Source organism: Pezoporus occidentalis, unplaced genomic scaffold, assembly GCF_034315485.1.
Source record: "Pezoporus occidentalis ecotype Australia unplaced genomic scaffold, CSIRO_AGI_Poc_V1 ctg32, whole genome shotgun sequence".
NCBI classification, from domain to species: domain Eukaryota; kingdom Metazoa; phylum Chordata; class Aves; order Psittaciformes; family Psittacidae; genus Pezoporus; species Pezoporus occidentalis.
Genome location: NW_026915158.1, coordinates 3,440,011 through 3,454,524, shown reverse-complemented (window position 1 = coordinate 3,454,524; position 14,514 = coordinate 3,440,011). Strand labels below are relative to the sequence as shown.

General features: G+C 40.4%; 1 protein-coding gene across 1 annotated transcript in view; it reads left to right on the top strand.

Annotated features, from left to right (window-relative positions):
• Window positions 1-9,760: 9,760 nt before the first annotated feature.
• PPP2R3B (protein phosphatase 2 regulatory subunit B''beta) overlaps window positions 9,761-14,514 on the top strand; it is a 46,651-nt gene continuing 41,897 nt past the window's right edge. Inside the window, exon 1 of the mRNA XM_062628651.1 lies at window positions 9,761-10,211. Coding sequence (XP_062484635.1) covers window positions 9,864-10,211 — 348 coding nt within the window. The 5' untranslated portion in view covers window positions 9,761-9,863. The remainder of the gene's footprint in view (window positions 10,212-14,514) is intronic.

Sequence of the window (14,514 nt, the reverse complement as noted above, 5' to 3'; positions counted from 1 at the left end):
GATCAGGATGGGTGAGAAGCACATATTTCTGATTAACCTATTAGCTGCATTTCCAGGTCTAGAACACCAAGAACACTTGTTGCATGTGCTCATTTCTGACAACGTTTAACCTCTTTTGTGAACAACTCTGTGGGAATATGAAAAGTGTGAAACACGTAAGTACCAGGAGTTTGTACAATGCAGTACAAAAGGAAATCAGAAAAATGTTTTAATTTTCTTGAAAATTTGCATTTGCAAATTTTGATCCTTCCAGAAGAGTTTTTAGTATCACTCTTTGTAGAAGGGTTAGCTATGGAGTTAGGACAGTTAAGGATATGTGAGGAGGCGCTTAAAAGTCAGGAAATGCCAGCATTAAAATACTAATACAATCTGGTTTCATGTTACCATGGGGACTATTCCCAAAGGCCATATTAGCCCGTGGACACTAAGCCCCACAGGGGATCTTTCACAACCAAGGAATTCCGGAGGGCAGTTAAGATCAGGAACCCAACTCAAGCCCAGAAAAGACTTCATCACCCAGATAAATTTAGCCCTTGAGAATGTTTCCCCTACATTCAAATTATATTCTTTAGCTTCTATTATTTTCTGTAGGATCATGTGTGACATTATGCAAGCTTTGTCTTCTTTCAGCTTGTTCTTTTCTCATTTCCGTAATAGTCTAGTATTAGATCAGTATCTTGGCAGTTGCTGACTGCTATGACATTCATGTCTATTTTCAGCTGATAATATTAAAAGCTATACATTAATTACAGGGACTATTTCTCTAACCTTGCCTCTGGGACTTAGTTGTGAAACAGCGTACATAGCCCATCACAGCTGCAGTCTATTTGATAAGTGCTTCTTAAAAGCCAGACTACATGTCTGCTGGATATGCTGTCCCACTGATGTCCAGGGGAACTGGACGCTCTTTAAAGGAATAACTTGGCTCAAGGTCACCATTTAGTAGCACACCTCAAGTGCTTTCTTTACACACAATCATTGTGACAGTCCACAAAACACTCTGGCCCAGCATTCAAAGGGTGTTTGTTCTTCCCCTGTATGCTAACCCCAGTGAAAGTGGAGGGGAGTAGACATTCCCACATTAGCTGGCACACCACACGTTACTTGCTGATACGCCATGTCTTGTTCACTGTGAATGTAAGCCTGCTTTGATAGCAATTTAATAAAGCAGCTGAAGCTAATGCCATTTTTTGGCTCTACATAAGAGAGTTTGTTGTAGGGTCACATATATGCATATAAGGGGTCATGTACCAGCAAATTTTCAGGAAATAGTAGACATGCACATTATTAGACTGAATTGCTGTCTGGCTCCAATATCTAAAATATGTAACCAGCTCTTAACCCTGTCTCAGATGCATTTAAATCACAAAAACGTGTAGGGTTGTTGGGTTTTTTTTTGTGTCTTATACTAAGTTTCTAGAGTAGGGAAAAAAATATCAAGAGTGTAGCACCAGATCCTATACAGAAATACTTGAAGAGCAACACTGCTGGAATTGCTGCCACTACTGTCACAATATTTAGATTAACAAACACTTCTCAAAACCTGAGTTTGCTTTTGAAATCCTGATTTTAAAGAAATTAATCTGGGGCTCTTACACTTTTTAAAATTAGAATTATTAAGCCATTAATTTCATATTTCCAAGACTTTTGTTGCAACCACAAGGGCTCTTTTTAACATACACATTTAATGGAAGATAATATTATTTCATAATCATGGGACTCTGGAGCTGGGGCTTTAGAAAAAAAACACTACATCTTCTTAAGCTTGTGATAAAATTATTGGTGTTGGCAACTTTGCAGACATATGCCCAGAGCTGTACAGTGTTTTCCTCTTCTAACTACTGTAACTAAAAGGACTTTAATGAGAGCAAAAGAATGTGGCTCTGTCTGCCCAGAATCTTTTGGAATTTTCACTTTTCCCTAATGAAAATGAAAACAAATACATTTCTTCCCACCCCCCACCCCCACCCCCCCCCCATAAGCTTTTATGAACATCTGAACTGACTTTTGTAATGAAGAAGGATTAAGCAAACTCAGGTAAATTATAAATGTGGTTTGTATTAGTCTGCTAATTAGCTCATAAATTTAGAAATAGTATTTTAGTTTTGCTGAATGAAAATAGTGGTCATATTGCAGATTGGATCTTGGAACTGGAGTAATGCAGTAGAGAATTAAAAACCCCTAAGCGTAGGCGTCTGATCCCATATTATTATGAAAACTGGAAATTTTGCTACTGGCTTTGAAGAGCGCAAGATGAATTTAACCAAAGTTGTAAAACACTACTCAAGCAGCTCAATATTTAACAGGTAATAATAATAATTATTATTATAATTATTATAATAAAGTGATTTATTGTGTGTGTGATTCTCATTGTGTTGTAATCCAGAGATTAACTATGTTAATTATTTTATTTCAATAAGATAATTAGAGCACTGCTAGCTAACACAATCCTGTCTCATACTGCAGTTTCCATTTAATGTATGCACACAGATATTCAAACACCATGCCCTAGAAATATGATTGTTATTTCAGAAACAGCTCCAGGTGCCAACTGATACAAATATACTTGCCCATTACATGATCTACATTGCTTTAAAACTGTCAAAGGAGAAAAAGAGCACAGGCACTATCTGATGAAGAATGCTCTGATGAAACACAATGTGTTTCACACCAAAACTAGTTTGAGTCTCAGTTCTTCACACTGGGGTCCTAGCCAGGTGGTAGAGATGAAAGAGCCAAGCACCCAGGCGTGGTTTACAAAATAGTAGCCGACAAGTAGCTGGCAGACACTGCAGGCTGCTGAATACAATAGCTTAGAGTCTCCTCTTCCCTTTAAGGGCTGCACCAGAAGAAGGTTAGAAGAGAACTGGGCTCAGTAACACTCAATGTGGAGAATGAATAGACTCCCATTCTCACACCCCATAAACATCCTCATGCACACCTTATTAAACACCGCCCTAGAGACTCCATTTCAAGCAGTTTTCCATAAACTCCATGTGACCTGGATACAACGCTAGATAAAACCATTGGATAAAATACAGCACTAGAAGTATGTGAACTTGGGATTACAAGATCAGGGTGACTTAATGCGGAACCAGCTTCCACATCTGGACTGCTGTAAACATTGCCCAATCCAAGGCCCCTGTGGAAAAAAACAACACACAAGTAGTAATTCAGTAAAATGTATAAGAAATGTTCATTGCTAGCCCTGCAGTTATATGCAATAAGAATTAATCTAAAACCACAATGGCAAACAATTGCAGAACCAGTTTTCTTCTTTGGCTTGCAGTGCACCTGCTCTTACAGTATCTACATTTTATATTCCTTTTTTTTTCTGACAGGAATGTAAATCTTCCCATGTTAAACCAACTGCTTGTGTAAAAAGACAGCCAGTGACAAGGACTTAGTCTAACTACACAGTGTGATAAGGAGGAAATAAAATGTCTGTGCATGTACAAAATTTTTAAATGCCTGCAAAAAGTTAATTTGTGATTTTACTTTCAATTTGCTCTTAAGGAGTTGTGCATCAGAAAGCTATTAGCCAGTATTAATGCAGTGTTCTACCTCAAAGTGGAAGGAGATAGGAGAAAATTCAAGCTTCAAGTCTCAGTATCAGGCTCTTTGAGAGCATTGCTGGCTCCTGAACATGTGCACCAAGTCAGCATTGCTGACATTTTTTGGTCTGCATATGAGGCTACTTCTGGAGGCCATATGACCTGTAATTCACCATCCTAGCTCTATTTTTGGTAAAGTGCTTCAATAAAGGATGAAGTGGCATGGTTAGCTGGTATGAGTGCATAGTTTAAGGGGTTCCCAGTTATTAATTCTTTTCTTAGCCTTTCCCTTCAGGTTAAATGAGGCTGCATAAGTCACACAAAGTCCTCTCCATTCTCCCCCAAATGGTACCAGGATTAGCAAATTTTGTTTGAGTGACAGAATGCTAGACTTTATTCTTCACTAAGTGGAAAGCAACATTTATACTCCCCTGAAGTTCCTCTGACTGCGTGTTTACAAGGAAAGTCACCTTGGCAGCACAATCTCAGTGAGCCCTTCTGGCCAAAATTTTCAATTACAATGACTTAAATAAAAGTGACCAGCCTGTGAGAGATATTCAGCACACTCACTTGCACCTAAGTTAGCACATTAGGAAATCAGAACACAGTCATTTCAGTGCTTATGTATAGGCTAGAACCAAACTTCAGATGTCTAAATTTGAAATTTATGAATTTCAGCAAAATTGAATGTCAGCAAAAGTATTATAAGAAACATGAAATAAATGAAATATTCTCCTTAAAGTAACATCCTAAGTAAGTACTATAGTTCTCTTCCCTATATGACAGGCATATGAAAAGCTCTAGAATATGGACTCAAAGATCCTGCAGTGAACTACATTTTGATCTCAAGCATGTGTTCCATCTCAGCCACACACTCTGTGGAACAACGATGACTCTGCTTTTGAGACAAGATGAGACTAAATCTAACACAGCCCTGTGCAACCATGTAAAGGTAATAGTGCAAACACATTTAACCTACCTAACTTTAAACTTCTAAAATATAACTGTGTATACCTCAGATACTAATTAAGCTTATTATTAGTGGAGATGATCAGGCACTTTTAAGTCTGCTATATCTGACCTATGTTAAATGTCTACCTCAGGGTAATAGTAATCAGTCCTTAGAAATGCTTTACTCCCACCAAGCAGAGGGAGTGGAGACACCTCTTTCATGTCCGTATGTCTATTTTGTACATACCCAAGGTTATCAGAGAAGAAGCCCAGCCCTTGTTGCTGGTTAGGAACAGGAATATTCCAAATGAACACTACTGCCCTGTGTCACCATAACAGTGATAAATAAAGGCAAAGAAGGACTCTGACATTTAGTCATTGGTGTATATTGGCATTGCTGCTAATACCACCTTGCGTGTTAGGACCAGCAAAACAAGGTCAGAAATGAGGTGTACCAAACAGCCAACAAGACCTGGAAGCCGGTGTGGCTCTTCAGTTTTTACACCAGCATTAGTACCTCCACACACTATATGGAGGGAGGTACAGTGCTACATGGACTTCTAAAGGAGCCCATCCTTAAATCAGATAGATATATTTCCCATAAATTATCAGCTTCTGTGCTTACCATGCCAGCATGAACATGGAAACAGCATTCAAAAAGGACTTTCAAGTTTCAATTCTTGGTCGAATATCTTAATAAAGAGGTTCAATTCAGGTATTTTTCCACTTCTGGCCAAGTTTGGGCTCCTATGTGTCTGCAAACATGCATCTCTAGCAGCAAATACACTGCTTTTGTTAGGTCCTTGTCAGAGCTTTTGTCAGGGTGGGTGTGCTTGCCATGTGCTGAGTAGACCTGATCCATCCAGAGACACATTCAAAATATCCCTGTCAATCGCAAGTATAGATACAAGCTGTTGATGATGCCTAAAGTGTCTTCTGTTTAACAGAAGATAGATGGAATTGATTCTTCTCTCATACTAATGTTAATCATGACAAATTCTAATAAAGTCAGAATTAGAATTGCTTTGAATATACACCAGCATGCACAAGAGAATACTCTATTTTTCTCAGATCATCTTTTTTCTTATTTTCACATTCTTCTGGGAGATCTCATTGCCAGTTTCAACAAAGGGCATCATCTTTATGCAGATGATATGCAACTCTACAACTCTGTCAACTCACTCTCTGATCCCCTTCTTGCCACCTGTCTTCAACATGTCAATCAACAGATGGCTACACCATCACTACGGAATGCTTCAAAGGCATTCAAAATGTTTTAAAAGTCCTCTTTGTTCCATGTCTGTTGCTCTGCTATCAGTCTTCTTAATTCAGCCCTTCAGTTCTCGGCCAAAAATCTTACTGCTATCCATCACACAGAGTTTTTATTTTTCCCTGCTTTACTGCTATTTGCATAATATTTATTTATAGATAATATTTATCCATATTTTGGATAAATAAATATATGGATATATTTATCCATACTTCAACATCTGCTTCCTCTCCGTTATGTTGAATGCTCTGCTCCACTTTGAGGCAGTGCTATTTTGTCCACTTTGGTTTTCTAAAACCTTACTTTCTAAACTTCAACAACCAACAGGCAGGAAACACAGTACTACTCTGCTTCGAAAAGTGAAGAGTTCTTTAAGAACCTTCAGCACTCTACAGGTTTTCTTGAATTCAGAATCTCATTTTAAGACTACTGAAAATATATTTCAGTGTCTAAAGCAGTATAACAAAGTCCTCTGATATACTCACAAAATTAACACTGTTTTGCCAGAAAATGGTAGTATTTTTAATATTATCAAAATAATATTCAGGTAACATGTGGTAACATGTCTCTCTCATAGCATGTATTTGGTTCTCCTCAGCCCATTCTTACCCCATATCCTCTCTCCAATCCCCAAAGATGAGAAAACAATCCCATTCCTTCACTTCGTTACCCTATTTTAATATTCTCTGCATTTTTAGGCCTTCCCTTCAAACCACTGTAACATGCAAATGATATCATCTCTGGTACGGCTTCAGTTCCGCAGTAGTAACGTTCCAAGAATTTGTGGTAATAACCCATCATAAATCTGGAGCGTCTCAGTGAAAGGAAATGTATAAACAAAAGTGTAGTCACATGAGGAAAATACAGAATAGTGGAAATAGACATCTGATGTAAAAACACAGATGACTTGTTGATGTTCGAAACAAATTAAAAGAAACATACGGGGCAAAGGATCAGCTATGTAACAGTCCATTGACGAGTGTGCCAGAGAGCCTCGTAGGTGAAGGCTGGCAACCCTAAGCTTCCAGTGCATGTTGGTCAGTGCAAAAGGGGCTGCAAAGAGACTAGCATACATTGTTCTCTTAATAAGGCAATTATCTTTTTATCTGACATTGCCTCCACTTCCACTTCCAGAGCGGGATGCTGGCATGATCTCTGATTACTGGCAGCTTTTGGGGCAGGGGGCTCAACCAACCAGCCTGAGTGCCTCACTCCCCCAACCTGTGTCTCTCGGCTCTGAGAGCTGCTTGGTGGAAAAAGACCTGGGGGTGCTGATTGATAGCTGCTGAACATGACCCATCTTGTGCCCAGGTGGCCAAGAAGGCCAACAGCATCCTGGCCTGTGTCAGAAATAGTGTAACCAGCAGGGCCAGGGAAGTGATTATCCCCCTGTACTGGGCACTGGTGAGGCTGTACCTCAAATCCTGTGTTCAGTTCTGGGGCCCTCACTACAAGAGAGATACTGAGGTGCTGGAGCTGGTCCAGAGGACAAGCAAGCTGGTGAAGGGTCTGGAGCAACAAACATGAACAACAGCTCAGGGAACCAGGGTTGTTTAGTCTGGAGAAGAGAAAGCTCAGAGGGGACCTTATTGCTCTCTACAACCACCTGAAACAAGGTTGTAGTGAGGTGGAGGTTGGTCTCTTCTCCCAAGTAACAAGTGACAGAACAACAGGAAACAGCCTCAAGCTGCACCAGGGGAGGTTTAGACTGCATATTTAGAAAAATTTCTTCACCAAAAGGGTGGTCAGGCATTGGCACAGGCTGCCCAGGGCAGTGGTGGAATCACTGTCCCTGGAAGTGTCCAGAAACTGTGCAGATGAGTGCCTCAGTGACATGGTTTAGTGGTGGCCTTGACACTGCTGGGGTAATGGTTGGTACTTTTCCAGCCTCGTTGATTCTGTGATTCCTACACTGAGGCAGAGGCCAACCTCGGTGCGCACGGGAAGGGGCTGTGCCCACCGCCATCCCGCCACTGCGACCGAGGCGGACTCTCAGACCCACGGCCAAACCAGCCCCACCGCAACGGCTGCCGGGAAGGCAAGGGGTTAAGGGACCGACCACCACAACCCTCTGCCGCGACGGACGTCACGGAGCACGCAGAAACCGCCGCCCTCCCCTTCCTTCAGCGCCCCGCCCCGTCCCGCCCCGCCCCGTTACCATAGTGACCATACGCCGCGTCTCCGGCGGGGAGGAAGAGGTGAACTCTCGCGAGGCTCAGACGCGCTGGGCAGGCCGGAAGGAGGCGCCGGTTTGAAGGCAGCGGCGGGAGGGGCGGTGTGGTACGGTACAGGTGAGTGGTGGCGGTGGTCTCACCCGTGTCCTTCGTATCCCCCCTTGGGCTCGCTTGTTGCCTCCAAGCTGCGGGGGAAGGGCTTGTCCCTCCGCCCGAGCGCCTGCCAACAACCGTCTCCGGGGGTGCGGAGCGAGCGTGTGGTGGCAGCCTTTCCCCTCCCGTTCCCGGGGCGGCGGCGTCCTCGTCCCGCCCAGGTGGCACGGCTGCTCCGCGCTGCTTCCCTCTCACCTTCCCCTCCCCTAGTTGCCCGGTCCGCGGGGACGGGGCTAGTCGGTGCCGCAGCGCGACTGGTTCCGAGCCCGCCGCTTTTGTGTAGCCCGCGGAGACCTTTCTGCGCCGGGCCGCTGCGTCTGCCGCCCAGGAGGTGCCAGCTAGTGCCGGCGGGCACCCGTTGCCTTCTGGCCCAGGAACACGCTGCCTGACGCTCTCTGACACAGCTGTAAGCGCTGTCAAAGCGCTGATCTGAAAAGCAAGTGGAACAACGCGACCTTTAATTTCAGTAACAGAATAACTTAACTGTTAAGTTATTAAACACAAAGGTTTTAGAAGTTTAACTGGTGCAGTATTACAGGACTTACAGTTCTGCCATGGGATAAAGACTGCCCAGGGGGGTTATGGAGTCTCCCTCTGGAGACATTCAAAATCTGCCTGGATGGAAGTGTTTCTGTGTAACCTGCCCTAGATGGCCCTGCCTCAGCAGAGGGGTTGAATCATGTGATTTTCAGCGGTCCCTTCCAACCATAACGAGTCTGTGATCTTTGCTGCTTTCTACATACAGATCAAATATTGATGAAGTCTTAAAAAAAAAAAAAACCAAAAAAAAACCAAAACCAGAAGGAAGAATAGGGTTTAGTTAAACTGTACCAGATCACTAAGTAATTTGATTGCAGAGGTTATGATAGTAACTTGTGTTCTGTTCTCAATATTCTGCTCCAGTTCTCTGTCTCTCTAAAACAATATACATTCTCTTTGTTTCAGGTGAGCAACTGAACCTGAAATTGTACCAGCCCAATTCTTGAGTCACATCAGGTTTCACATTGACTTTAAAAGACTGTAAAAATGAATGTCAAATAGATCAGTTCTTAAAATATCAAATGACTGTGTGATACCAAGTGGGCAGGCAAATCAAATCCTGAGGAAGGATCTCGGGAATTCAGCTGGATATCACTCATGTGGGAATGCATCTTGTGCTGCAACATGCAATGCAAGATTTTAAATCAGAAGCACAAACTTCAGAATAAAAATTAAGCCTTCACTCTTATCTCTCAGTCCCTTGACTGAAAGGCTTGCTTCTTACGTCTCAATTGTACTGTCACAAAGGCTTTGCATAAACTGCTTAGACATTTAGTTCTTAGCAGGCTCAATCATAAGTATCTTTGAGGCTATTTGTCATAATAACTGTAGTTTTTTAACACATATGCTTGGAGAACATTTGTTGGATAACTCTTTGAGAAAGTCTGAGTGCAGCTTCTTTCTCTCCAGTCTCCATCATTTCCACACTATGTTTTTAAAGGAAATAATCATCTGGATTTGACTCTGATTGATTAATGGCTTATGCTTACAAAATGTTGTAGTCACATGTTAGCATGTGTCTCAACTCCTGTTGCTATGTTGAGGAAATAAATATCAACACTGTAAATCTTAAAAATGATTAAAAAAAAAGAATTAAATTATAGCATTTTTCTTAACAGGACGCTTGGAGTATGTGGAACACTGAGAGTCAAGTGGAATAAGTAGATCATTGCCAAACCTTTATTTTGAATTTGACCCAGCAAAAAGGGAAACTGCTAGAAAATGTCACCTGGAAAAGTTCTGCAACCTGTACTGAAAATGAAGGTGGATGAACTCTTCTTGTGCTGGTTGAGTCAGCCTGCAACTCAGATGACACTAAAGGACTGCTTGAGAAGAATCAAGAATGAGGAAAAAACAGAGATTGGTAGTGGAGATTCGGGAAATGGTAAAAATGAGAGGTTCACTAATAAAAATTCCAGTTCCAAGCAATGCATATTTGGAGATACCAGATTACCTTTGATGTCTTTCAGTCCTCCTCAAGTTTCTAATACTCTTCCATTGGCAACTCCAGCCAACCCAAGGAACACCTCTAATGTTAGAGCAACACGTCGATCCTCAGGAAGCAGAGTAGTAAGTTTGTTTCTTTCTTATTAGACCTATTTGTGTAAATGGAAGTGAAGTTTGTGTTTATAGTATTGGCAAACCCTGCAAGTAATAAGTTTCTCCACAGGAGGTGGCCAAATTGGAATGAAGCAGCAGCATTGACCATAAAATGTCAATGCTTGTGTGTCATCGGGGCTAATGGCTAGGTGGTCGAAGCTTCCAAAAGAGTCTCCTGGCTCCTTGCAGCTCTGTTGCTTTTTATGAGTGCCTGACACAAAATGAAAAATGAGACACCAAAAGAAAAATGCCTTTTTTTTCCTATTTCCATTTTTTTTCTATCAAGAGCAATATTGTCCTTGTTCTTTAAAACTGAAGAGTGGAAGGCATCTTAAAAATTCCATATCCAGTACAGCTGATTGGATATGTTATGTCTACCCAGGTTTTCAGCTGTAATTTCAAGCATCATGCAATAGTGAGCTGTGTTGCAACTAATTTACATGTTATGTTTGCTTCAGTGTATGCAGCATAGGTAAGGAAAAGTCAAAGCGTGATTGTTGCTTTCCAAAGTATTGCCTCTCCTATGCAATAAGGCTATGTCATTTCTTAGTAGGCATGAACAAACTGGAAGATTGTGGACAAACTGGAAGACAGTGGAAAAGCTAGAAATAGCCTTGTAATTAAAAAGTAGCTTTCAATAATGTCCTTGTGTCCACTGAGCAGTGCCTGGTGTGGGAAAGGACCCATATTTAAAGTTGAAGAAAGAAATAATCGTAAAAGACAAAATTTTGATAGATGGGTCAGCCAGCCATGATTAACCAGATGTCATTTATGAAATACATGTCACACTTCATATTAAAATAAAAATCTATCATTCTATCAGATGTGGTAGTTTACAAAGGCTATTTAGTCTACTAAATAGATCCCAGTTGCTGGATACCTCTTGTTTAACTTTTGCCAGAGGTAACTCAAAGCAAGTGTTGATGCTTCAGATGCCACACTTTAAATAAGCTCTTCCACTGTTAAATGAGGCCCTTTCATTGTTAAATGCAGTCTAATGGTGGATAAATGTAAGACCCTGTGTTTCGTTGCACAGTTATTTTTATAACATACTGCCTTGACTGTAAATATTCCTTTGTCTAATGATACCAGGCACTACTGTTGGTACAAGACTCAAATTTGTCTCCACTGAATCTGCATATTAACAAAGTAATTGTTTTTGTACTGCATGGTACGCTCAGTGCTTCCTTTCTAAGGAACAATGCCCTCTATGCAAGAATGACGCCCCTGCCCCCAACCTGAGATTTTGTTTAAACTTGCAATTCAGTTCAATCTAATTTCTAGCCCTTTTTATAACTTGTAAAACCAAAACTGGATAGAGAATTATGTGGTCACTGACAAAACTAAGCATTGCATATAGGATCTGCGTTATATCAAAAGAGTTAAGAGGAAAGCTTTTTCTGCTGTAGGGCTATAAGTTTATATAATTTAATAACACTGCTAAGTGGTCATCTCTCCCAATCACTTTACATATGTTGGTATCCAGCTAGTACACTGGCCAAACCTCCTGGTGTCTCAGGGATCCCTGTTTAGGTTGGTAAGGGTAGAGAGTTTAGAGCTGAGGATGTTTAAAAGTATCAGTTACTTCTTGTTTGTTATTGGTGTGTGTTGAATGTACATACTTAACCTTTTGACTTGAAGGAGTAGCAACATGACTACTGTTTTGCACTAAAACATTTAATCTGAAGTGCTGTTGTCTTTGTAAATACGAATTTTCAAACCTAGCTTGACAACTTGAAGTGCCCATCTTTTACTGTCAAGACATCACACTTCCAGTCTATAATTTGTATACTAATAGGGACTTGTATTTTAAGTGTTATCACTAGCTAGACAGCAGGGCATGACATTTGATTTACTTATTTCTTTACTTTGTTCATATCATTTTGTTTCCTGTTCTAGTGAATGCGGAAAGTTAGCAGATGCTCAGTTTATTCGTTTGTTGGATAAAAGGAAGCAAAGGGAGAGCTTCCATTAAAAGCCTCTGTTACTTGATGTACTTAATTGCAAACTCATGTACTGTATTTCATGTTGTGTATCTTGGCTGGTCACCTTAAGTAGATTTTGTAAAAAGAACTAGAAGAGATTAATGAAGAGAAAATTCTTAATTGGAATTGTCTGTATTGTGCTGAGAGAGCACCTAGAGTGTTAGGCTGTTGTTTGGTTGGGTTTTTTTAATAAGGAGGTGGGCAGGGGGAAGTTACCAAGCAATCAGAAATTTATTTATGGCTTTATTATTCAGCTAAACTGAAGCTTCATCCAGAAGTTTCCTAATCTTTAAGGAAGCATAAATAACATTTGGAGCAGGCATCAACACTTAAGATCTTAAGATACCACCGAGAGTTGCATAATTGCATGTTCTGCCATGACAGTGTATTTTCTCATGGAAAGCAAAATATACCCCTTCTCCTACATCCAGAAACTACCTACTGCAGTGTAAAAAGTAATGTAGCTGGTTTTGTCCACTTAATCATGGCTCACAGATCACACCACAATGATTTTACCCATGTCATTTGACTTTGAGGTCCTCGTGTCATTTCTGTAAATGGAAGAAAATATTTCCAATAGCTTTTAAGAAAAAACAACAAACCAACACCAAAAGAAAAACCCCAAACAATAGACACCCCCCCCCCCAAAAAAAAAAAACCAACAAACAAAAACCCAACCAACCAAAAAAAACCCAAAACAAACAAAAAAAACCAACTTGTACTGTAGGTCTTACTGGTATTACTGTAGGTTATACCAATGTGAATTCTAAATAGCACCCCTAGAAAATGGTAGAAGTTAATGTGTTCAACTCTGTGTGCCTGAGGGTGATATTAGGAGCGGAGGTATTTTTACATACAGCTATAAAGAGCTGGAAAATTATTTCTTTTAGGACTATATAAGTCAGCTTCGGCATTTTTTTATTAAATCTTTTCTTACTGTATACAGGAATTCTCATAATACAGCGTACAAACAGAAAACTCATTTTGACAGGATACATTTTCATTATTACTGAGATGAGTCACTACATTTGATTATGGATAAGGTTGCTGTACACCTTTCCCTGTTTCTTAAAATGTTCCTGCAAATTTTTTGCAGGACACAAAACAATAAAGATGATAACAGAAAGCTGCCATCCTCTGGTTTACCAAGTAGCAAGTATGAATGTGCAGGAAACCACATTTTCATGCTTCAGGTTTCTCTGCTTGTCAGAAAAACATGTTTTGCAGAATGGGAAGCGTTCTTGGAAGACTAGTCTTGAAACTAATCAGATATTTGATCTTTTAACACTTTAAACAGTAGCTTATGAGCAAAACAAGTTGGTGTTCTGATGGCAGTTGTTAAACAGCATTAAAAGTACTGCAGCAGATAGCTATTGTATTTAAGGAGATCTCTTCCTCTTTTTCAGAGGTTAGGTTGTAATTAAAGTTTGAGGCTTATGTTTTTATGCAAAATTCAGAAGTTGCCACGTGGTTTTGGCTGAAACACTAGTGTCTTGTCAGAGGAGAATTTGCTGTCTTTCAACATAGTTGAAGCCACTCTCCGCTGATCAGCAAGTCCAAAGTAATTTGGATCAGATAATGAAAGAACCTACATGGTATTTATGTTGAAGATGAACAAAAAGAGCTACTTCAAACAGGAATTTGTTCATTCGGACAGGGCACTTAAAGCCAGGTTCTGGAAAAACACAACTTCAGAATAAACTGTTGGCTTAATCCACACATACATTTTGAAATCTAGACAGAACTCTACCATGAAGACTTCATCTTGTAGTGCAACTGAAAACAAAACAGTGTTTATGTAGGGTTTTTTTTTTTCCTCTAGGGGAGGTACTTCCCTTCACTTGCATGGTGTTGCTCACAGCGAGGTCGGTGTCTGACTGCATTCATTGTACAAACACTGTAATAGAAAAGTTCTGGTCATCTTTGTTATGCAACGTGAAAGGCTTGCTAACACTTGGCATTCTGCAAGTAGGCTTGTGATTTGTATGCACTAAATGTGTTAAAATAACAAAATCAGAGGCATAGGAAAATCTCAACATTTAACTGTAATATTTTGTGAATATATTGTTGTAAAGAAAGGACATTCTAGAGCTGTAACTTTCAAGCTTGAACAATAGCTTTCTTCTAACCCTTAACACTACTGTACATGGATTTAACATTGTTTCTGGCACTCTAGATTATCTTAAACATATGGGGTATACACAGTTGTACACTGTTCATCACCTTGTCAGAAATACCAGGCCTCAAGGACTAAAAGGTGCCGCAGGCAAGATGTTTAATCCTAACCA